Consider the following 24,727-nt stretch of genomic DNA (forward strand, 5'->3'; position numbering starts at 1 on the left):
TACTCAATCAAATCCAAAAACATTATGGCTTGAAGTTCTAAAATAATGCACCTCCTTCCTCTTTCCACTTCTAGAGTATATCATCATAGGACAAGCATTCTACTCATTGTAAAATGCATGTTGTCATGCAATGTTTGATCCTGTCAATTAATGCAATAAAAGATCATACGCCTTCGCCTCTCATGCACCCTGCAACGATATCTTAATAGAGGCAATTGAAAAACTGTATTTTCCAAGATGTATTCATGTCTTAAAGTCCAGTCCTTGAAGAGGAAATAAACATAAGAGTATATTCTTATCATCTGCAGAAAGAATAAGAGACACCTGATAGTCCATAACTATCAGAACGGGATTATTACATCTGAATCCATCAGGAGCATATCGTCCTTTCCAGCAATTCTTGCAATTCGCCGCTCTTGTAAGCCTCTGTAATAACAAAAAATGCATTAGGCGCCAATCAGTATAACTCAGAACTTGAAGCAAACCATGATGATGGCAGCAGCATTGAGTGCTCAAATTGTCTTCGGGATGAAGAGATGAACAATAAATTACGAAAACTGAGAGTAAAATACCAAGCCACTAGTTAGTTACAATAAGCTAGTGGTGTGAAATGTACAGCTTGTATAGCATCGTCTTGCAAGCCTACATTCATGGTACTAAATGTGGGAGTTAGGATGTCGATTTAACTTGGGTATAATATCAGCAATTGTGAAATAAAAAGAAAATATTAAAAAAGTGTTTGAAGTTTTTTGTACAGAGGACATCACATCAAAGTTTAAGATTTGAATAGTTAAATGAATGGCTAGCCTAAATGAATTTAGTTATATAAAAGTTGTATAGTAATAATATTAGTGGAATAGTGTCAAACATTTTAGAATGTCCCCAAAAGGGAAAGAGTGTCATATAAATTGAAACGGATGGAGTAGAATATAAAGTCTTGTTCGTGATACATATATTCTCCATTAACGTTTGCTAAGAGTAGATTAAACCCTGGTGAACTGATCATTTGATCTAGGGAGTAACAATCTACTATCAAGCAATAAGTGCCAAGCGAAGTCATTAACATTTTCAATGAGGATGGTTATAAAAGATAATTGGAAGGTATTAACCCAATCTAAGGTGCTATAGCTCATTGGCATTTATCTTGTGACCTAAGAATTAATAGCCACCATAAAGCAGACATTCAACTCATGTGTAAATGCTTGCCAACCTTGCTGATGGACAGCAATATTGGGGTCAAGGTCACAACTATCCTAACTTCATGCACCAAACCTCCTACTAGACCAATCTGTGTGGCCAACTGGCCATTGTAAAAAAGTAAAATTCTTGTATTTGACGTCCAAGCCCAGGCCTTAGACTAAGTAATGCTTACAGGATCACTATCCAGATGGTAAAATTGTCCCAATCAAGGAAATAGACCAATTGCACAATGGAATATTTTCTAGTAGGAGTGTAGGGTCACTAGTATGGCCAACCTCTTTGCACTTGAGAATATGTGATTGCAATAGTCGAAGCATGATGCAGGTAACTAATTTTAAGGAGATAGTCAAAGCCTGATCAGATAACTATCTTGATATAGGCAGGTCGAATTATAAGATGGCCAAAAATATTTACATTGAAGGGTAATTAAAAAGATGGAACAGAGAGGCCTTCAGTAGAATGGAGATCAACATGGCAACCTCGCGTTAGGAACTACTAGTTCTTGAAGGGAAAGAGATGGGAGGGATACTATTGGAGGAGGAGTTGCTCAAAAGAAGGAATTAAAGGAAAAGTTGAAAAAATCACTAGTAGTACAGAAGGTATGATGCAGGCTAAAAATACGAGGAGGTGATGAAAAAAGGAGATAGTAATACATGTTTTTCTAATAGAATGGTCAATACACATGCAAGAAACGATACAATTGAAATTATATATATTGATGGTCGAGAACTAGAGAAAGAAGGGGAACTCCAGGAGTGATTAAATATGTAACTTCATAATGTTAGCAATTGTATACTGATAAAACTAACCATTACTAATACAACAATATTAACCAATCTTATTCACCAAAGGAAAAAATTCCCTGATTTGTTCAGATTTGCCCAAATCCAAATTCTATGATTGCTCAAGCATCGCTATCATAAATCAGAACTGCTGTTGAGTGCTTGAGATTCCTCAGAGATTGCAGTGACTAGGGATCAAAATGGTCAAACAATTCATGTTCAGGTTGCAGGTTTTCTAATTAATAGTCTTCGAACTTCCTACACTGATCTAAGTCATAAGCTTACTGATCTAAGTCATAAGCTTGGAACTAAACTCACTGATCTTGACAACAACAACAACAACAACATACCCAGTGAATCCCACAACGTGGGGTCTGGGGAGGGTAGAGTGTACGCAGACCTTACCCCTACCTTAGGTAGGGAGGCTGTTTCCGGAAGACCCTCGGCTCAAGAAAAGGCATATGAAAAGTCAGATACGGGCAAACAAATCAAAGCAATTATGAAAATGAAAACAATGAAAGTAAATAAGCCATTATAAACCAACAGATACTCGCAGAAATCAAGAGACAAGAAACTATAGAGCAATATAACTACTCGTAAGAAAGGATATACGCGACTACCTACTAGCCTTCTACCTCACTGATCTTGACAGAAGGAAAAACTAGTCTTCCCAGTGAAATCCTTTTACATTTACTTGATGTAACTTATAGAGGCAGGATGGAAGATAATCAACATCCATGGAAGTTCATCTAGAAGACGAAAATCTGCCATTAAAATAGCCCTCTTTGGGTGGACAATAGCATGGAAGTTGTAATAACTCAAGATTATCAAATGGAAAAGGGAGAATCTGTGGAGCAGCAGCTACTACATGTGCATGCCCTGAGTAAAATCAATCAACACCTTTTTCTACACTGTGAGGTAGCCAAAGATATCGAGAATATGTTTTCTTTAGATATCTGCAATGAATTGGGTCATGTCTAGACAATTCTTGAACGCCCATCCATATGGAAAACCTTCCCAGTTGGAAAGACAGTTAACAAATTGGGAACTTTTGGGATACAATCTCTTTATTGTGTCCTCACTTAGAGTTAATTTAGACAGATTACTAGTTGGGAACTTACATTGAGGGACTTGACCATAAGAAAGCAATACGATAAAAGTACGATAGGGTTAATAATCTAGATTCAAGACTCAAGAGGTAGCAAAGATATTCTTACCCATATTAAACCACATTTTTAAAAGCATTGAAAAGAGAAACCAGTTTAAGGCGGGCCCATCATCCCCGAATTTCAAAGGCTGCAGTGGTCCTAAGGGTTGGCTCCAGACAGATTTCTTGGTATTAAAAACCTCCAGTTAAGGACTTCAAGGGATGTGAATGACTAGAAAAATGATCAGCTTAGCAATTGAGTGTTGGGGAAGAGAAGACAAGCTTAGCAATTGAGTGTTGGGGAAGAGAAGACATGATCAACAAGGTGAACTATTTGGTGGAGGAGGTTGAATTGAGAGCAGAGAGTTCTTACATTCTCTCCAAACTTTTTATGGTAGTTATGCCGGATCTTCTCAGCAACAAAGTGCTCAATCCCAAGTTTCAAGAGTTATGATAATTCACCAACAAAATTCCAACTTGACAGCAGTTCATCAAAAAAGTAAACAATCAGGAAAGTAAGAACTATTTACTACACCTACAAGTTTGTTAATATAACCTAAAACGAAACACAAAGATTCCTTCTTGGGGACCAGGATTAGAATCCTGGCAAACACAAAAAACACTAGGTGATTTCTTCCCATCTGCCTCAGCTTCGTTGGGCAAAGTTACCTGGAACCTATGTTGGCGGGAGGTAGCAAGTACACGTAGAATAATTGAGGTGAGTGCACGTAGAAACACAAAAGTATCAATTTGTATACCTACCTACAGTGATGTCACAGCCACCAAAGAACTCCCCATCAATGTAGAGTTGTGGAAACGTTGGCCAACTGGAATATTCCTTTAATCCTTGACGAAGTGCTTCATTTTCAAGGATATTTATTGTCTCGAAGGGTGCATTTAGGGATTTTAATATCGAAACCACTGTATTTGAGAATCCGCATTGTGGAAAATCCTTGGTTCCCTTCATGAACAGCACGATTTTTTGTGATGTGACAACCTTATCCAGCGTAGCCTTCAGGTTAGGATCCAGAGCTACATGAGGATGAAGGTGAATCAAACACATGTCAGCAATTCTTAATTCTTTGAAGCTAACAAATAGAAGAATATAGAGAATGAGTTGACACATTCCAAGCATAATAATGAGAAATATATAAATATATAATGATAGATAAACGCAAAATGAGCAAAAGGACTCCCTTGTATATCAGAACTTCACAGGAACATAGATGCACACAACCTGGAGCGGCCAAAAAGGTTGGAAGGATAACAGATTTCTCTTTGACACCTATTTTCAGGCATAAATTGAAAGATTGTAAATTTATCTGTGCTAAGTATCCATTCCTCCGAAGCCAGATTGACAGGATGTTATTCACCAAAGTTTTCTTTTTATAGAAATCCATCCTTGCCATGAAAGCTGTTCTAAACAAGTAAATAACTATGCCAACAGGGAGGAGTTACAAATATCCTCCAATGTGATCTTGCCTTCCGAATTGCCTCTTCTAGCAACTAAAGGTCTTCCATACTAAGTGAGCTTCTACCAACGAAGAGAATACTAACAAAACTTCTAATCTTTCTCACCTTGCAGGACTGGTAAGAATAATTTGCCAAGTATGTGTACTTGGGATCTCGGTCTATGAGATTAGATGCTTATAAAAATCTAAGCTATTTACTTTGTTTGCATTAAGGATAAGAATTAAGTACATCAATAACAGCTATTTGAATCTAAAGAATCGTTGTTTAGAAAAACAAAACAACCCCAAATTCTGTTTAAGAATCATGATTTAGATACGCCAATAAACTGATACTTCAACCTATATGCAAGTAACAAAAAGCAACTTGGGCATAAAATCTAATACACACCAGCCATCCAACGAACACCCTTGTTAAGCCAGATAATTCTCAATTATCTGCCATTACCATGTACTTCCAGCTTGTAGTTGTCCTTAATTTAACAAATTCACCCAACTACACAAACTAATACAGTACAATTCAAGTCCAAGTCCTCCAAATTCAATAGTGAGACTACCCAGAGATTTAAAACTCTATAAGGTATATGATGCTAGGAAATTAAAGAATCTGTTTACCAGATTGGCAACGAATGGATGTTAACCGTCCAGCTCGGTTGCCGGTAGCAATTGAGCTATTGGGAATTGTGGAGCACGGACCAAAATGAGCACATTTAGGGAGCGACAGAGAGACAAGGGTTGTACGTGAGTGAGGTCTAGTGGAGGGTGAGGTGCTGTAAACGGATGGAAGGGTAATTCCCAGCGACATGGTCAACTGTCCTGTGAAGTCGTCTGTTTGACACCAACCCACTGCTAATATCTAATCAAACACTCAGGCAGATTTATCTCCACAGGAGGGGGGACGAGTATTTTTAGTAGCGTTTGGACACCTGGTTTGAAATGAGATGAAATTAGTGTTTGGATGTGTTTGTGATCAATTGATGTTTTATATTGTAGAAAGACTTTCTAGTAGTGCATTAATTTTGTTATGAACTGTGACTTGTTCATTTGGTAAGATTATATATAAGAATTGAGAATATTTTGATAGTTTTCACAATTTGTGAGATTTTTATTTCTATAAAATAAAATACAACTTAAGAAATCAAAATTGCATATCCAAGCATGATTTCATCTCATAGTTTCAAACCATGGTTTTCAAAAAACGGCTCCTTAGCTTAGACATAAGGCATAATCATTAAAAAAAACACTACTCTCTCCTAAAAGGTAAGAAATACTTTTACTAATTTATTCTAAGGTAACTCTTTAATGGATTCAGATTATGTAAAATTCCACTCATTTAAAAAGGATAAATTTGAAAGAAAAAAATTAACATCTTCTTAATTTTTTAAAACATCATTTATTTTAAAATAAAATGAAAGATAAAAACCACCACTTATGAAATGGAGGGAGTATACACCTACTTATTAAGACTAATATATATAATTTAAAGATTTAACATATTTTAAGTAGCTAACTTATCTAGTAGCTAATAAAGACACCAATATTTTTTAAAATTTTAGTTGGAAGTATCTAATCATATATTCAAATACGTAACAAGTCATAGTTCGAGTATTTAAATGAAATTTAGTGATATATTTAAGAGACTATCGAGATATTAAGCCTATAATTTAAAGGTCTATTTGTGCAAACTTATGTGAGACTCACATAAGCAGAAGCGGAGACACATTCATTAAAAGTGAGAAGCCCTGCCGTGGGGTACTGACCAACTATGAATAGATCTTACTTATGCTTACGGGTAACAACATAATTAGTCCGCATCAACTCTTATATGGGAAATTAAACAACTGTCTTCAAAATATTGTTACGAATTGCCTACATAAACGTATTTCATAGTACACTTTTTAATGCAGTTTTAAAGAAACAATACACGCAAAATATCGTCAAGAATTTGCATACATAGATGGTGTACAGTTCACAGTACACTTTGTTGTGCAGTTTTAAAGAAACAATATACGTAAAAAAAAAAACTGCGATCATAGATGTCATAACAAAACTTCATAAGAAACTCTCTTGCAAACTCTATAGAGATCGATTTAGGTCAAGCAAATTCGAGTTTTACTAGCAACCACAAGTTTCATGTTGGACGTAGTAATCATATGAAAGCTATGATCAAAGAGCTTTTTTATCTTTCAAAAGAAATGCCTAAATTAACTTGCTGCCGCTACAACTCTGTTGGAAAGACCGGACTCCAGCTCTATACCTAGATAACGTTTAACGAGAGAAGCTGTAAAACCTATACATATCGCCTGGAAGAAAGGCACTAGCAAAATTTGATCATAAAAGATCACAAGGCCATCAACCCGAATAGTTTTTTACTGTTTCCTTAGACATGTACACCATTCCCGTTGCAATAAACCCCATCTAAAGATCCATTGGCAAGATGTGCTGCATTTCCATTTCGATGCAATTTTTCACCTGATGTACCATTGCTAAATCCATGAGTCTGTGCTCCACCCTTCTTCAAAAGAGATTCAAGCTGCCCACACGCTGCTGCTATAAGCCCTGTTCAGAGAAATAAGAATCAGATCAGAAAGATCTTCATTCACATAATTTCTTCAAATGAAATACCAATCTTTAGTTTTGAAGTTACAAGTAAAAAATACACCTTAACTGTCACTTTTTCCCAAGTTTCACACCCCAACTATCAGTTGTTCGTTTTTCCTACCTTTTAAAGAAAAACTGATTTTATTACATAGGGGGCAGGGGAAATGGGAATGGGGATCACGAGATGGGGAATCGAACCCTCACCAATGAGGTGAAAGTTCAGCTAGCCAACCAACTGAGCTACTAAGATCCCCTTTTCCCTACCTGAACTATCACCATCTATATATTTTAAAAAAAAAAAACTAGTTGAGTAAATGGTGATAGTTCAGGTAGGAAATGGAAACATCTGATAGTTGGCCTAGTCAGCTTCAAAATGTGTATACATAGGTGATATTTCAGGTAGGAAAAGGGAACTCGCGAAAAAGTGGCAGTTCATGTGTTTTTAACCATTATCTCTTAGTTTTATGTCTACAAATTAAATTATCTAAGATGTGCTCGTTGATTTTTCGGATCAACTAGAAGCCAGCCACATAAAATGTGAAAATGCAAGTCCACATGTTAAAATGCTACTGCTACTTCCAATGCAATCATGAATGTTCAGCTGGCTATGACAGAAGTTTAAAGCAGGAAGGAATACCTAAGAACACCGCAGACGGTTTTCCTGGCCTTGATTTAAATTCAGGATGAAATTGAACGCCAATAAAGTAAGGGTGATTGGGCAACTCAACAATCTGTAGGGGAAATAGAAAATTAAGCCAATAACAACACTACGAGTATCTATGATGATTTGATAATTCAATTATATAAACGTTCACCTCCATGCGGCGATCACTTTCATCTTTGCCAGTGAAAGAAAGACCAGCATCTTCAAATTGCTGCACCATATCAGGATTCACCTACATAGCACAAGACCAGTTTTTAGCATGCGTCCCTACTAAAGATATCACATCTTATGGTCCACATATAAATATACCAGTCCAACTAGATGTGCAATAGCTACCCCCTAATTCCAATGTTTTAGAAAAAAGAAGTGTTGAACCTCATATCTATGACGGTGCCTCTCATCTACAAAGCTCCGGTTGCCATATCTGAGAAAAGATATAGTTTAGCCACTAGGTAATATAAATAGGAGAAGTCCTCCAGAATGGTGTCAGATCAAGATACAGCCAATGCAGTGAGGTTGGAGGAAATTAAGTACTTACAGTTTTGCAGATTTAGAATCTATGACTTGAAAGTACGTTCTTCTTGATCCAAGACGCATGGTACCACCCATATGTGTTTTTGAGCCCTGTGAACATGTGGTTACAGATTAATACAGCTGGCTACTAAAATGAGACCTAAAAGACAGGAAATTCATAGAGGCAAATTCATGGTGAAATGGAAGTATCAAAACTTAACCTCCGGCATAAAAATTACACAAGGATTCTGAGTGTTGGGATCAAACTCTGTACTGTTCGCATTTTGCAACCCAAGAATGGATCTAGCATACTCGATAACAGCAATTTGCATGCCTAGACATATGCCAAGGAAAGGAATCCTGTTTTCACGGGCATATTTGGCAGCAAGTATTTTACCCTCCACACCTCTATCACCAAATCCTCCAGGAACTAGTACAGCATCCGCCCCCTATTAACAGATGACTTTGTCAGACTAAATCACAAGCATGCATGGAAGATTAAGTAGGGGTGCTAAAGAGTAAGTTTGGCTGTCATATAATGTTGAGAAATCAGACTATACGAACCTTAAGCAAATTCCAAGCACTTCTATAATTTTCAGGATTCTGCAATTGGAAATAACAGTCAGCTTTCGACATACAAGATACAAAGATACGAAACAAAGATGGACATAGAATACCTCTCTGGCAGTTTCATCTTCAAGGTCACTGGCTGGAACCCAATCTACAAAGAGTTTCCTGCGGCAAGCTACAGAGGAATGCAAAAGAGCCTGATAGGACAAATAATATATCAAACAGATGGTTATTAACTCTAGGAGAGAAAAAATATGTTTTTAAAATAAGTCAAAGGCTACAGCAATCGCCTAATAGGAGTAACGAGATCAAAATGAGAAGGGCATTAGAGCAGAGGATATACGTTGATTATTCTGTGCTGGAAAGTGCTTGAGGGGCTAACCATATAACCCAACAACAATCACATGAGTAGATAAGTGCAAGTAAAAAAGTGCCAGTTGATCTATATTCGACCTGAGAGAAGTCTAGATGAGATATATCACCTTCAATACCGATAGATACGAATCTGAAAGTCCTGTGTACTTCCCCACCATGGCAACTCTAACCTGTATGGATGGCAAAATTATGAAAGTTTTTATAAATAAGAAAGATAAACTCCAAAAGGAAAAGAAAATCAATATATATGTCCTGGGACCTACTGGCTCATGTAGCCTGTCACAAAGTTCAGTCCGAGATGTCCATTCTCCAAAGACAGGCTCCCGAGCAACTCTATGAAAAAACAAATATTTTACCATACACTAAATGTCACAAAATGATGAAAAAGAAAACTGAAGATTGAAGACTACAGGCAATCAATGTACATGACAGAAATGAAAGACATTTGGAGTGGAGTTTATCAGGCTAACCCTTTAAGGTTCAAGACTTTCAGAATTGCTTCATGGGCCTTCTGATCCTGGTCCAACAAAGAAAAGTAATTTTACTTAAAACTCACAGTGAAAATTTATGCAAATACATCAAAATAAGAGTACCAACACTACTCACTCTTAAAATCAAAGGAACTCGCCAAATGTTCGAGGCATCGTAAAGACTGATGATGCTATCTAACTGGAAACCGAGGTACACATAACTTCATCATAAGAATTTGGTGGCAAATATAAGATTAAGGTGCATGAAAGATACAGATTGCTAAAAAAGAAACAATACCGGAACATGGCAGAAACGGGAAAGTTTCTCCTTCACACTATCCTCAAGTCCCTGAATAAGAAAATGCTTCAAAAGCTGAACTTGACAAACCTTAACACACACAGACACACACACATATATATATGAGGGAGAGAGAGACCACTGTGCTACGGCAGGCTAAAATATTTGGAGTCAGTCCCAGGCTTCTCAAACCCCTTACGCTGTGTTGAGTTGGCTTTGTTTTCTGAATATTAAAAAGAGCTTAAGTACTCAACTTACTAGTTACTTTAATAGGAAAGATTAATGTAAATACACTTTGATTAGACGCTACCTGCTCACCAACTACATTCAAGACGGGCACAAGGCTGACATGTATCAAGCAAAAATTTCCATCACCTAAAAAGCAAAAAATTGAAAGACGTTGAAACGTAATAAGCTTAGTATTTGCATTTCCTAGGGCACAAAATTAATTGTATGTGATGTCAAGAATTTTAAGTCGGTCTTGCAACCTTACCTACACGATATGAGAATTGTCCTAAAGCTTCAATAAATGGCATAGACTCAATATCTCCTGCTCAAGGGTCAGTTACTTTGAGAAAACGGATCCACAAACAACTTATTGTGCCCGCTATAAAACATCATTTGAGCATACCTATAGTTCCACCCAGTTCTATGACACAAACATCAGCTGGACTATCCTCTCCATCAACTGGTATAACAGCCACACGTTCAATCCACTCTTGAATGGCATCTGTAATGTGAGGGACAACCTAAACAAGTGGGCAGATAGTAAGAGCGTGACTAAAGGTAGATGAAAATATACTCTGGAAGAGCGACAAACCTGAACAGTCTTCCCCAAGTAATCTCCTTTTCTCTCCTTATCAAGAACAGACTGAAAACAAAAATTCAAGCAGTTTCTCAAGCTTAACATTTTCCGTTCATGGGATTTATAAATTTGATGAAACATGAATTGATAATCTCATAGGAAAACATTTCTGATTGTTGACAACGTACCTGGTATATTTTTCCAGTAGTTATATTGTTGTCACGTGTCAACTTAATATCCAGAAAACGCTCATAGTTACCAAGGTCTAGGTCCACCTGCAAAAGCAAAGAAAATAAAGATATGATCTTATTGGAATCAACACAAAAAATTCCACTTTATCGTTCCTGCATTTTAAATCGATAATGCTTTGTCTCTATATATACAGAAGTGACACAATGATAGTAATAAACGGAGCAACTTCCCACCAAATTTGTGAACTAGTGAAGTTTTGCCCTGAACAAAGAACAAGAGCTAAGGGCAACACAGCCATCAGAAAATTAAGTAACATGTTTAGCTCAAGTTTACAAAGTCCATACTGCAAGAAATTACATTAATAAGTTCAAAGTTTGAAGAACTTGTTCCAGGTCTGAACATCTCATCTCACCTCTACAGACATCTAGAGGGAAGATGAAACAAAATCTTATTTGCACACAAACAAGTATTAATGAATTGCTATATGAACGATTCGTGGCTAACCTCTCCACCATCATCCAAGACGAATACTTCTCCGTGTTCGAATGGGGACATTGTTCCAGCATCGGTGTTTAAGTATGGATCTGAACGAAGGCAATCGAGTGAAAAAGGAGGACAGCTACATAGGCGGATAGTTAATATAACTTCATATCAAACAAACGAAAAAAGGCACATGCTTGTTAAAAATTATAAATAGCAAAAGAAAGGAAAATATTGCATTTCATAACTGCTATGAACCAATGGTTCAACAAGAAATGCATACACTTGTACCACCATTATAGTACAAAATAATCAATACACTTGGGAGTTGGGGGGTTTCAATGCTTGGAAATTCAACTAACGTAGCATCGGTACCAGAAAATAAAATACAGAAAGGCAATGTCCCCTAATACAACGAAAACTTTGTAAAGTTTCTTAGCTTCTCCTTTGCACAAACAGTAGTTCAAGTTTTAACCCGAAAAGTAAAAGAAAAGAAAATAAACTCTTCCCTCCAAAAATGTACACGGTGATGAAAGTGAATTCCCATTACATACAAAAGACTCAAATTGAAAGTCAATTGGACTAATCTTTGGAGCTAAATTGAATTAGACTTATTTAATATTTTTTTTTAAATGGATATTCAAAAATCATACAAAAAATACTAGTCATTCTGTTTCAATTTGTTTGTGTTACTTTCCTTTTTAGTTCGTTTAAAAAAGCATGTCTCTTTCCTTTTTTGGCAATTCTTTAATTCCAACTTTCCACATGGCATGTTCGAGATTAAAGGGCATTTTGGTACATTACGCATATCTTTAATTTATCATCAAAAGTATTATTTACTTTTTTAAACTTCGTATCAAGTCAAAACCACACAAACAAATTGAAATGGAGGGAGTATAAATTGCAATTGATTCTCATATCAATATGGTAAAAAAAAACATGGTAAAATGTTGGTCAAATGACGAGAGAAAAAAACTGAGTTACAGGAAAAAGATAGTACAGAGAATGAGGAGAGACGAACCAATCTTAATGGAAGTAACACGAAGACCACATGACTTAAGAATAAAACCAATACTGCTAGCAGTTACTCCTTTTCCAAGCCCACTAACCACTCCACCAGTCACCAATACATACTTCATCTCTCCTCAAGCCTATCAGTATGAATCAATAAACACTATTTAGTAACTGTTCTCGCTAACAAAATGCAGAACCAGACAATATAATAAGTAGATAGTAATTGGCTTACTTACTTACTTAGCAACTTTGGGTCCAAAACTTAGGAGAGATTAATAAAAAGAGAATGAGGGAAGAAAGAATGGGAGGAGAAGGGATGCTGGCGGAAACTTGTTATTAGGTATGAAATACATGAAGCGATGGCGGCTTTATTAAATTTACGGAAAAGGTCCAAAAATACCCTTAAACTATTGAAAAAGGCTCATAAATACCCTTCTTCCATCTTTTGGTCTAAAAATACCCTTCCATCCACCTTTTAGGTCTAAATATACCCTTAAGGTTTGTTTTTGGCTCAAATATACCCTTTAAACTAACAGAATATGTTTTTTTGTTTTTTTTTATCGGAAAAGGTCCAAAAATACCCTTAATCTATTGAAAAAGGCTCATAAATACCCTCCTTCCACCTTTTGGTCTAAAGAAATATGAACGAAATAAGTTTTTTTTTTTGGGTTTTTTTTGCATTTCATGAATAAAAAAACGAAATAGGAAATTATAATTTTTTTTTTGCATTTCGTGTATTAAAAAACAAAATAGGAAATTATATTTTATTTTTTTTGCATTTCGTGTATTAAAAAAAAATAGGATAAAAAAAAATTTGTTCATATAAAAACGAAATTGGAAAATATATATATATATTTATTTATTTTTTATTTCGTTGGTATATATATTTTCCAAGTTCGTTTTTATATGAACGAAATTAATTTTTTTTATCCTATTCGTTTTTTAATACACGAAATGCAAAAAAAAAAAAATATAATTTCCTATTTTGTTTTTTAATACACGAAATGCAAAAAAAAAATTATAATTTCCTATTTCGTTTTTTTATTCATGAAATGCAAAAAAAACCAAAAAAAAAAAACTTATTTCGTTCATATTTTTTTAGACCAAAAGGTGGAAGGAGGGTATTTATGAGCTTTTTTCAATAGATTAAGGGTATTTTTGGACCTTTTCCGATAAAAAAAAAACAAAAAAACATATTCTGTTAGTTTAAAGGGTATATTTGAGCCAAAAACAAACCTTAAGGGTATATTTAGACCTAAAAGGTGGATGGAAGGGTATTTTTAGACCAAAAGATGGAAGGAGGGTATTTATGAGCCTTTTTCAATAGTTTAAGGGTATTTTTGGACCTTTTCCGTTAAATTTATATAAGGGCCAAAGACGGAGACTCAACTTCCCCTATCCCCCATATTTTCTTTCAAAAATACTCCTAAAATTAAAACGGAAAAGGGCCAAAATTAACCTTGAACTTTGGGAAATAATTTATTTATACCCTTCGTTATACTTTAGGGTCAATTATATCTTTACTGTTATACTATGGAGTCAATTATACCTTTATGTCTAATGGCTGCCACATGACATCATCCCGACCCTTCAAAATTATTTTACCCTCAAATAATTTTTTACCCACTAAAATAACCCAACCCGTCCCCATTTTTTTTTTCAGCCAAACTAATACGGATTTTTTTTTTTTTCTGGAAAAAAAAATAATTCGGGTCGGGTTGAGTTATTTTAGTGGGTAAAATAATTTTGAAGGGCTGGGATGATGCCACGTGGCAGCCATTAGACATAAGGGTATAATTGATCCCATAATATAACGGTAAGGGTATAATTGGCCCTAAAGTATAACGAAGGGTATGAATGAACTATTTCCCAAAGTTTAGGGTAATTTTGGCCCTTTTCCGAAATTAAAATGTTACTCTCTCCCACTTAGCCTTTTTTTTTTTTTTTGACTCAAATGTTCACTTATCAAATCAAGAAAAAAAAAAATTATTTTTTCAAATTTTATTATAGTTTGGCCAAACTTATTTTTCTCCCAAAAGTACTTATTTTTTCAATAAGTGCTTATTTGAAAAAAATAAGGTGTTTGGCCAAGCTTTTGGGAGAAAATAAGTACTTTTGGGGAGTAGCAGAAGCAGTTTTTCAGAAGCTAAAAAAAACGGCTTTTGCCCAAAAGCACTTTTTTAAAAAGTACTTTTGAGAAAAATACAAATAGAAGCACTTTTTAAAAGCTTGGCCAAACACAAACTGATTTTCGCTAAAAGTGTTTTTTTGAAAAGTACTTCTAAAAAAAAATACTTTTTAAAATAAGCAAATTTTAAAAGTTTGGTCAAACAGGCTATAAGTATTATATAATCAAATTCCAATGCCTGTTTACTTAAGGACATTTTAGTCAAATTACCTATTTTTGTCTAGAAGTTAGTATTTTCGTAAAGAATGTGCAAATGGCTAAGTGAACACTCTTTTTTATTCGGAGGGAGTATTTCTTAGCTTTCAGAAAATAATTATCGGAAATGGGTCAAAAATATTTTTAAATGTGAAAAATGGCTCGCAAATAACCTCCTTCCACCTTTTAATCTAAAAATATCCTTTATCATTGTTTTTGGTTCAAAATAAACCCTCTTTCCACCTTTTGATCTAAAAATACAATCAACGTTTGTTTGATTAGTCATTTTGTACTAGGCACGTCGTTAAAAAATTAAAAGAAAAGGGCAGCTAGTGCGCTAAGCTGCAACTACGCGCGGGGTTCGAGAAAGGGTCGTACCACAAGGGTCTATTATATGCGGTCTGCATTCTGCAATAGGTTGTTTCCATTGTTTGAACTCGTGACCTCCTAGTTACGTGACAACAACTTTACTAGTTATATCAAGACCCTCATTCAAACGGACAGTCCGGTGCACTAAACTCCTTTTATGAACAGGGTCCAGAGAAGGGTCAGACCATTTGTTTTATGATATTATTATCGTTGTTAATAGTTGTAATTTCAATAAATTTGAAAAGTATGGGGAATTAATATTAAGAGCAATATTGGAGAAAAATGCTTGATTTGCTAAAATAAATAGATAAAATGAAAAAAAAAATTAATATGAGGAACTAATAAGAAAAAACGAAAAGGATAATATTTGTTAAAAATAGTTCAAGAATATCCTCGTGTTATCCAAACTTTTCAGGGATGTTCCTTAGCTCCAACTTAGCAAATTGGAATTGACAATATTTTTGTCTCTTGTTTAGTGGAGAATTTGAACTGATAAATCTATTGCTGCTATAATCACGCTCCTAAAGTTACTATGTCATTGTTTCATGTCAATTTTTTAAATTAACCAATTACTCAATATAGAAAGCAATATTCTTTTGAAGTAGTATTCCCAAAAATCAGATAAAACAAAGCGAACTAGAATAAGCTAATTTCTCCAATTGTAAGGAACCACGTATATGCTAGAAAGACGTATAGGTAAGCCTTTTTTAAGAATAAGAGACATACCGGAAAATCTGTCAAGTTATCTTGAAAACGAATGTACCTGTACTAGTCATTTTTTAAGATCAAACAAATAAAAGGACATTCGCTTCACATTCTTCAGGTGAAAAAGAAAAATATGTAAGAATATTGTCTTTTTAATGAGACATTTAATGTGGCCCACAATTATGGTAACAAATTATTTACCTTCTCTTCCAAGTAAATAATAAATATAGCAGATAATAATTTTGATTATGCATATCCGAAAGTTTCTTTGATGGGAGGAAACATTTATTAGGTGTCCCTAGGGTAACCATATTTTATGGAGAAGTCCCTAGGGTTAAAGTTATTGCCTAAGAATCCCTAGCCTACCTATAAATACGCCTGTGACTCCATCAGTCCAGTATTCTGAAAGTGTGATAGGCATAGGCTAGAAGGCTCTAGGGTTTTTTCACTAGTTCTTTCAGGGATACAATTCGGTAGTAAAACAAAAAAGGCGATTCTCACACTTGAACAACTATGGCTAAAGGTAAGTTCTTATTTAGTTTTCCGTTGCGTTTGGCTCTGTGTATGTGTTAGAAATACAACATGTGGTATCAGAGCCTGCCTTTAGCTGTGTTGTTTCAGTGTTTAATTATGTTCGTGGATGGAATTAATTTTGTATCAAGTTCTGTCCTCTTCTAAAACGTTACTATACTGACGATAATCATCGCCATCGCTATTTAGTTGAGGTGTCCGTATTGTCTAACAATACTTATAATATGAATTTATATGAAGATCCTGTCGGTATAAAAGTATTTGTTAGAGGTTTTTACTGTAATGGATTACCTCTTCGAATCTTCTCCTCATAATCGATTATCTAGTAAGACTATGTTTGACTGCCTCGGTGGTTAAACCACATCTGGACTAATATGCCAACTTGATTAATTTATTTTTAAGTCTTTGTTTCAAGTTGGTTTTAAATCAAAGTTGAGTTCTTAATTAGATGTTATCGTGTTTGTTAGAATATTTAACTGATTGGTAACCGAAATAGTTATGACTTGGATTGTGCTTATATTAACAGATGTGATTCAAATTGATATTCATTACATACTAGTTTCTGTTTGCACTAACGAGTGTGTTGATCAGAAAAGATGTACTTATGGTTATTGCGGTTTTGCTTATGATATTTAATTAAGTCATGGTTCTGAACTTAATGTTTTTCAGTTTCTCTTTTTCATATTTTACGAAATCTGTTTTGGTTGTTTCCTTAAGTTATGAGAAAGGGAATGGTTAAACCTTTTAAACAAAATCTGGAAAATTATATTTACCAAATTTATGGCATTCTTATAATATTCTAATCGAATTATAAGTATTACTTTATGTTAAGGGAGCTTTATACTCATTATGCTTATAATGTTTGTGTGCCCATTCTTGAAACTAATCAACATATGTTTAAGTTGATTATAAAGTTTAATTACTGTGAGATGTCATTTTTGAGTTTCCTTTGTATCTTGTGCTTAGGACTAGCCACAGCATCTTGCGTACTTGATGTAAAGGAAATAAAGTTGTTTAACCACATAAAGTTTAGTGGTTAAAATTACAATGACATCTATATAGTTCAGTTATCTCATTAAAATGGTAACCCGGCCCCACAGGGAGGTAATTATTTTGGTGAGATTAATTGGAACAAGATAGTAAACCTTTCAGTTTGAAAATTATCCTATGCCCACAGGTACGGATTGTTTTCTAGTTTTATTTTGGTTTACTAGTCTAATAAAGTTAAGTAAATTCTGTGCATGTGTTGCAACCTCTACCCACAGGAAGGTCTTGAATTTACTTAGAATCGGTATTTACGCGATTCACTTTGATGGTTTGTACTTCATAGCTTATGTGTGCATCCTTGTTTTGTAGTTTTCACAGCTTTTCCTACTGCTATCTGTTGACACCCAATTTTGTCCCGTCTCTCCTTCGAAATACCTATTTGTGCTTCTAATATTTTTGAAAAAAATAAAAAATATATATTATGTTTACTATAATTATTAGCCTCTTATCAATACTGCTATTGCATTATTCTATCAATTATTCTTATTACTATTACCGCATTTTATTATTATTATTATTATTATCATTATTATTTATTACTATTATTATAATTCACAATTTTTATCATTTCGGCATTTTACCAGCTTACGCACACGCATCGCATTCATCTTTGCATAATTACAACACCATTTTTTATCTGAGCATTAATGATTGCATATTTCATGTCAAACAATATTTTGTCACCCTCGGTATATCGTTAATTAAAATGGGTCTTTTATTTAAATTTAGAAGCCAAACTATTACTTGCACTCAGTCCGTATTTTGATTTATCGGATTCAAAATCAAAGTCCAGTCAACTCATAAATATTTTTTACCAGCCCATATTTTGATCTCAATTTTTTAGAACAGTCCGTGTTTTAATTCGCTAGCCCATTCTTTTAATACCCGGTCTAAAAATCGACCCAGTCCATAAATGGACCGGGTCCGACCCATTTTTCATGCGAAATAAGGGAAACCCTAAAAGGGTTCCCCTTCATTTTCCTTCAACCCGCCGTTCCCTTCTCTCTCTTTCTCCCTCCTCTCTCATCGCCACCCCTCTCTTCCCTCTCTCTCTTCATCATCGTTCCCCTCCTCCCTTTTACCCTAAACCCTAGCCGCCGCACACCCCCCCCCCCCCCCACTGATTTTCCCCACCACGTTATACCGCACGCCTCCACTGCTCTGACACCTCCAATACCTCATCGCTCCCCCCACGTTACCACTGCCACTCCACCACGCCCTGTCCCCCCACGCCACTGTCACCCCCACTTCGTCTTGTCCCCCCGCTCCTCTCTCTCTTCGTCACAAGAAACCCTAAATTTCGCCCTATATATAATCATTTTCCAAGTCATTTGAGGGGGGATTTTTGAATTCAGGAAACCCCCCCCTAAGAATTAAGCTCTCAGCCGCACAATAACCCTTTGAAAATTTGAGTCTTTTAGCCTAAAATTCCATAGAAACTGAAGGTATTCGTTTTGTTGCTAAACATACTCTAAGCCAAAATTTCGATTTTCATCAATCTCTCTTATTTCTGGGAACTGAATTTTGAAGTGTTCGAGGTCATATCGAACCCTCCGTCTCACTTCGCTGCACCCGAAGAAGGTAATTTTCCTCGTCTTAGTCTATATTTCCCTAGTTTTGTTGCGTTAGTGTTGTGGTTCTGTTTCCGCTTGATTTGGTTTGGTTCTGTTGCATTAAGTGTTGTAGCCCTTGTTTCTGCTTAATTAAAATCAGTAAGATTATGTGACTAGTGTTAAGAGTTTTTGTCGCTTTAAAGATTTAGTTAGTAGAAGGACTAAGTTATCCTTATACCCTTTCAATGTAGATTTTGAGTAATGAGATGACATATATTTTCAAATAGTTAGCTTTTAGTTGAGTTATGGAAGTAAAAGGTTGGTCTTCGTTTTCTTCTTTAATGTGATCACAAATTTATGTGTTCAAAAGTGATTTCGTGAATCTGTTAGGATCTTTAGCTGTTAAGATGGTTAGTTCGAAGAGATGAATTTGTTGATTAAAGTTCGTTATTATTTTGGCATGATTTAGCCCAGATAATTAGTTTTCTTTTGAGCTTCAACATGTCTGCAAATATTAGAATCTGGTTATCCCTTCCCTCTATTTTAGTATTTGAATTAATAAATTAGATTTGTTTAAGGGAAACGCCTACAATGGCCTTCTGTTTTCTGTGAGGTCAAGCGTATTATTATCTCTGGTCATGAGTATTATTGTCTCTTTGTAATTAGATTGAGCTATCCGTGTCGTTTATATGAATCGAATATCAGTTTATCAAATTACCTTCTTAAGTTTGCCTCTGTTTCTTTTAAAATATTTTATTTTGGAGCAAACTGATCTTTTCAGAGTTCTTGGGCGAATACGGTAAACAATAGTCATTTTTAAATAAGAATTGATAAGGAGAGTCTGGATATTGTCATTAGCATTAAGGATTCGAATGTTGTTACAACGAAATGATAGATTTTGGCTTCAACTAAGCTAAGTGTTTGTCGAGATAAAATGACAAAGTCCTAGAAACCATATGTGGTCATTATTTTGAGAATGAGAATAATGGGAACAAACCCTCTCTGCATTCAATTAGCAGGTTTTAACTTGTACATGTTGCTTAAAAATGAGTAGTGTATTTATATGATTTCACCTCTGTATGTTCGACAAACTAGTTTTGGCAAGGCTATAAGCTCGAGAGGTCATTTTGAAACTTGCTTAAACACTTGGAAATTTTCCTTAAACTCTTTTTCTTAAGAATGCATTCTTCTCTCCAATGCTTTATGCAATCATTTAATCAGTTCTGTTTCCAGTCTTTTCCCCTTTTTTTTTAAGATAAATTTGTTTACTTTCCTCAAGATGCATTTCTTTTAAAAGACATTTTGAATTCTCTTCAAAACTTAATATTAGGAATGAATTTTCAGTTTGCTATACTATTCTATTTAAGAAAGAAATGATGATCTAGTATGTATATCGGGATGATATTCGTTGAATGTTGTGTTCCCTTTTGGGGTGTCTTTTGTATGTCTTGAAATAATATCTTAAGTTGTCAACAAGTTGAAATTTGGCACTGATATGTCACCACCGATAGAGCACGATCAAATAATTCGCCTAAGTTCTGAATATGCGTTTGGTTGAAGTTCTAAGTTATCTAAGTTTTAAAGAATTGCTTAACACAGCTGCCCTCTGTATGGTTTCCTCATGTTTGATTGTTATATTTCAAGTTTTCTTGTTCCTCTGTTAATTAAGTTCGGTATGATTAATGTGGACGCTTGGTGTCACTGCTTTCCCCTACTTAGAATTCCCTATTTCTAGGCAGTGTTTAAGCTCCTCATTTCGGATATCGTCATTAGATGTATGACCATTAGTTGGTTGGTTTAATTTGTACCAGCAGATTTGGAAATAAATTTCAGTTCTGTAGGCATACCATGTTTCATGAATCTGTTAATTTTTACATGCTTAACCTCATTTGTTGATTATATATTAATTCCCTTTTCTTTTCATTTTTATGCATGACAATCGCATACGAGTCCGAGAAACTCGTTCCTCCTCCGCACTCGGTGTTTGGGCTAAAATCCCGACGCAATCTCTCTCCCGTGTCAACCCATCCACAGCAAAATAAAAGGAATTTCTGGGCTAAGCCCAATAGCAGCAACAGATTTGCAGTGGCCAGTCAAAATGGACCAATCCATTTAATTTCCTGTTGCTGAGCCCATTCCCAATTGCAGCGTTTTTTTGTTTTAGAATGGGCTGAGCCCATTTAAATTACATCTACTCCTCTATTTTGCTGTTGTGCATTTAATTTGTATTGCATGACTAACTCTTTATTTTGATTTTATCTTCTTAATTTAGATGAACCTTAGATGAATTAGTAGGTTTAGTTTTAGTGATGAGTTGTTAGGAAGACTAATAATTAATTCCATAAATTATTCTCTTATTTTCATATTAAAACTATTTATAAGGCCTAGTATTTATTTTGAATAATTAATTCACAAAATGCCATGACTATATATTTTAAGTTAAAAGGAATTATATTTTATTCTTATTATCTAAACATTTCAAAACGTCATTAATATGTAAATATAAATTCAAGTATTGTTTTATAAATAATTCTTCAAGTTTGAATCAATCATATATATTTTAACCAAGCATAATTAAATAAAGTTTTAAAAAGATAACTCATCATCTTTTGCATTCTATTTATGAAACAAGTCTATGATTTTCTACGCCATTGCACTCATATGATATAATTCTAGGTTTAAATTGGTTAGTTCTTTTCTTAAAAGCTTCTATTTATGTATGAATCATTACATTTTCCGAGTCTCATTTTTACAATAAAATTATTATTTTAAGCTTAACAACATTTATAAGTTTTATTTTTTAAGTGGACTACTATGTATTTCTTCAAGTTGGTTTAAATAGCATCATTATGTTTTTCCTTTAAAACCTCAACAACATTTACAACCTATTTTCCTAAGATTTAGGCATTATATTTAATCTGAATTAATTAACCTAAGTTTGGTCGGATAACCGTAAGTTAACGGATTCTAAAGGATGCTTAATCCCTTCCCTTTAGGATAATATAGAGCCCTTACCTAGAATCACATTGGTTAAGCAGACTACTAATTGAGGTTTAGTTTTAACTTTGCCTTAATTAATATTTAGGTGTCCTAATTCACCCTAAAATTAATTAGGTGGCGACTCCTTAAAATAAAATAAAATAGGAATCACCAATACGTCATACTCCCTAAATCGACCCGGTTAAAATGGGGTGTGACACTATCTTTAATGAGAATGCTCGAATTCCAATGCTGTCTGGTGACAACTTTACTGAATGGAAGGAGAAAGTCCTTCTCACTTTAGGGTGCTCGGATTTGGATTTGGCAATCCGTGTGGAAGAACCACCTAAACCCTCGGAATCAAGTACGCCAGATGCTAAGGCTTATTATGAGCGGTGGGAACGATCTAATCGCTTGAGCTTGATGCTCATAAAGGCTCATATAAGCCAAAGCATTAGGGGTTCCATCCCTAATAGTGATAAGGTCAAAGCTTATATGAAGGCAATTGAAGAACAATTTGTAAGCTCTGACAAGGCGCTGGCCAGCACCTTTATGAAGAGGCTCTCAAGTATGACCTTTGATAGAAGTCATACAGTGCGCGAGCACATTATGGAGATGAGAGACATTGCTGCTAAACTCAAGTCCCTTGAGGTTGATATGTCTGCACCATTTCTTGTGCATTTTATCCTCAACTCTCTTCCTTCGGAATATGGTCCGTTTAAGATATCTTACAACACACATAAAGATAAATGGTCAATTAATGAACTCCTGACCATGTGTGTTCAAGAAGAGGAGAAGTTGAAGCATGAGATACCTGAAAGTGTTAATTTGGTAACTCATGATAAGAGAAATGCGAAGAAGGGCAAAAGTATTCCTATGAAGAAAAAAGGCATTGTTGATAAAGATTCTTGCCATTTCTGCAGAAAGAAGGGACACTAGAAGAAAGATTGCTTGAAATACAAGAAATGGCTCTAGAAGAAAGGTAATTTTACCTTTGTATGTTATGAATCTAATTTTACTGAAGTTTCTGATAATACATGGTGGATCGATTCTGGTTCCACGACTCATATTGCCAAAACCATGCAGGGTTTTCTAACTGTAAGGAAGCCGATGGGAAGTGAAAAAAAGGTTTATTCTGGAAATGGGATGCCATCAACTGTGGAAGGCGTGGGGACTTGTAGGCTTATTTTAAAAGATGGTTTTCAATTAGATTTAGAAAAAACCTTTTATGTTCCATCGTATTCTAGAAATTTAATTTCTCTTTCAAGACTATCAGTTGCTGGCTATGATTTCAATTTTCATTATTCTTTAGTTAAATTTTTGAAAGATAATAAGGTTATTGGTTTTGGAAATTTGGATGGAAGATTATTTAAATTTGAGCTAGATCCCATGATTGAATGTAATGTTTTAACTCTGCATGATAAAGAAATTGGCACTAAGAGATGTATTATCAATGAGAACTCATCAAGTCTTTGGCACAAAAGATTAGGATATATCTCAATTGACAGAATCAAAAGGTTAGTTAATGATGGAGTTCTAGAAGCTCTTGATTTTTCTGACTTTGGGACTTGTGTGGACTGCATAAAGGGTAAGCAGGCCAACAAATCCACTAAAGGTGCTAAAAGGAGTTCTCAATTGCTTGAGATCATACATACAGATATTTGTGGACCTTTTCCTACCCCTTGCTTGAATGGTGAAAGATATTTTATCTCGTTTATTGATGACTATTCAAGGTACATGTATCTTTATTTTCTGTTTAACAAATCAGAAGCACTTGATGCTTTTAAAGTTTACAAAACAGAAGTAGAGAAACAGACAGGAGCTAAGATCAAAATTGTAAGGTCTGACATGGGTGGAGAATATTATGGTAGGTACACAAATAAGGGACAAGTTAAGAGTCCATTTGCTGAGTTCCTTGAAAGTGAAGGTATAATTGCCCAATATACCATGCCAGGAACACCACAACAAAATGGTGTGGCAGAAAGAAGGAACCGGACATTAATGGACATGGTAAGAAGCATGATTAGCAGATCAAGTTTGCCTTTATCCTTATGGAGTGAAGCCTTAAAAACCGCTGTGTATATTTTAAATAGGGTTCCATCCAAGGTTGTTCCCAAGACGCCTTTTGAATTATGGAAAGGATGGAAACCTAGTTTAAGCCATTTACACATTTGGGGATGTCAAACTGAGGTAAGGGCTTATAACCCTCATTTGAAAAAGTTGGATAAAAGAACAATAAGTGGTTTCTTTATAGGCTATGCAGTTAACTCTAAAGGATTTAGGTTCTATTGTCCTTCTCATTCTCCTAAAATTGTTGAGGCTAGAAATGCTAAATTTCTTGAGGAACATGAAGTAAGTGGGAGTGGTTCGACTCAAGTGGTGGAATTGCAAGAGATAAGGGAACCACCTGTGGTACCTTTATATATTGGGAACTTGAATGTAGTTCAGACAAATTCTCATGAACTGTCTGAAGAGCAACAAGTTCAAGAGCTACCACCACATGAGGAGCCACATGAAGATCAACCCATTTTACCTGAACCCATTGAAGGAGTGTCTGAACCAGTGAGAGTAAGAAAATCC

General features: G+C 35.0%; 3 protein-coding genes across 5 annotated transcripts; 1 reads left to right on the forward strand and 2 right to left on the reverse strand.

Annotated features, from left to right (window-relative positions):
• Positions 1-206: 206 nt before the first annotated feature.
• On the reverse strand, positions 207-5,554 carry LOC132622528 (uncharacterized). Its single transcript, XM_060337133.1, has 3 exons — positions 5,214-5,554; positions 3,892-4,161; positions 207-426 (listed from the first exon to the last, which is right to left on the reverse strand). The coding sequence occupies exons 1-3, from the start codon at positions 5,401-5,403 to the stop codon at positions 371-373; spliced, it is 516 nt and encodes a 171-aa protein (XP_060193116.1). The 5' UTR covers positions 5,404-5,554; the 3' UTR covers positions 207-370.
• A 1,081-nt stretch (positions 5,555-6,635) lies between these two features.
• Positions 6,636-12,974, reverse strand: LOC132625185 (uncharacterized). 3 transcript variants are annotated; one of them, XM_060340003.1, is made up of 22 exons: positions 12,821-12,974; positions 12,588-12,717; positions 11,591-11,670; positions 11,083-11,169; positions 10,910-10,960; positions 10,721-10,838; positions 10,583-10,639; positions 10,400-10,464; positions 10,229-10,312; positions 10,090-10,140; positions 9,928-9,990; positions 9,792-9,838; positions 9,585-9,654; positions 9,429-9,491; positions 9,054-9,143; positions 8,941-8,979; positions 8,598-8,825; positions 8,402-8,487; positions 8,239-8,287; positions 8,015-8,095; positions 7,837-7,930; positions 6,636-7,157 (listed from the first exon to the last, which is right to left on the reverse strand). In XM_060340003.1, exons 2-22 carry the CDS (start codon positions 12,703-12,705, stop codon positions 6,979-6,981), a joined length of 1,800 nt encoding a protein of 599 aa, XP_060195986.1. In that variant the 5' UTR covers positions 12,706-12,717; positions 12,821-12,974; the 3' UTR covers positions 6,636-6,978. The 3 variants fall into 3 exon arrangements, 2 of the variants coding, with proteins under 2 accessions (XP_060195986.1, XP_060195985.1); XM_060340002.1 differs by having other exon boundaries at positions 12,817-12,973; XR_009576693.1 differs by lacking the exon at positions 6,636-7,157 and having other exon boundaries at positions 7,864-7,930; positions 8,173-8,287; positions 12,817-12,973.
• A 9,417-nt stretch (positions 12,975-22,391) lies between these two features.
• On the forward strand, positions 22,392-23,518 carry LOC132623967 (uncharacterized). Its single transcript, XM_060338781.1, has 2 exons — positions 22,392-23,129; positions 23,234-23,518. The coding sequence occupies exon 1, from the start codon at positions 22,397-22,399 to the stop codon at positions 23,084-23,086; it is 690 nt and encodes a 229-aa protein (XP_060194764.1). The 5' UTR covers positions 22,392-22,396; the 3' UTR covers positions 23,087-23,129; positions 23,234-23,518.
• Positions 23,519-24,727: the final 1,209 nt, after the last annotated feature.

The sequence above is a fragment of the Lycium barbarum genome, chromosome 12 (assembly GCF_019175385.1).
Source record: "Lycium barbarum isolate Lr01 chromosome 12, ASM1917538v2, whole genome shotgun sequence".
Lineage (NCBI taxonomy): Eukaryota > Viridiplantae > Streptophyta > Magnoliopsida > Solanales > Solanaceae > Lycium > Lycium barbarum.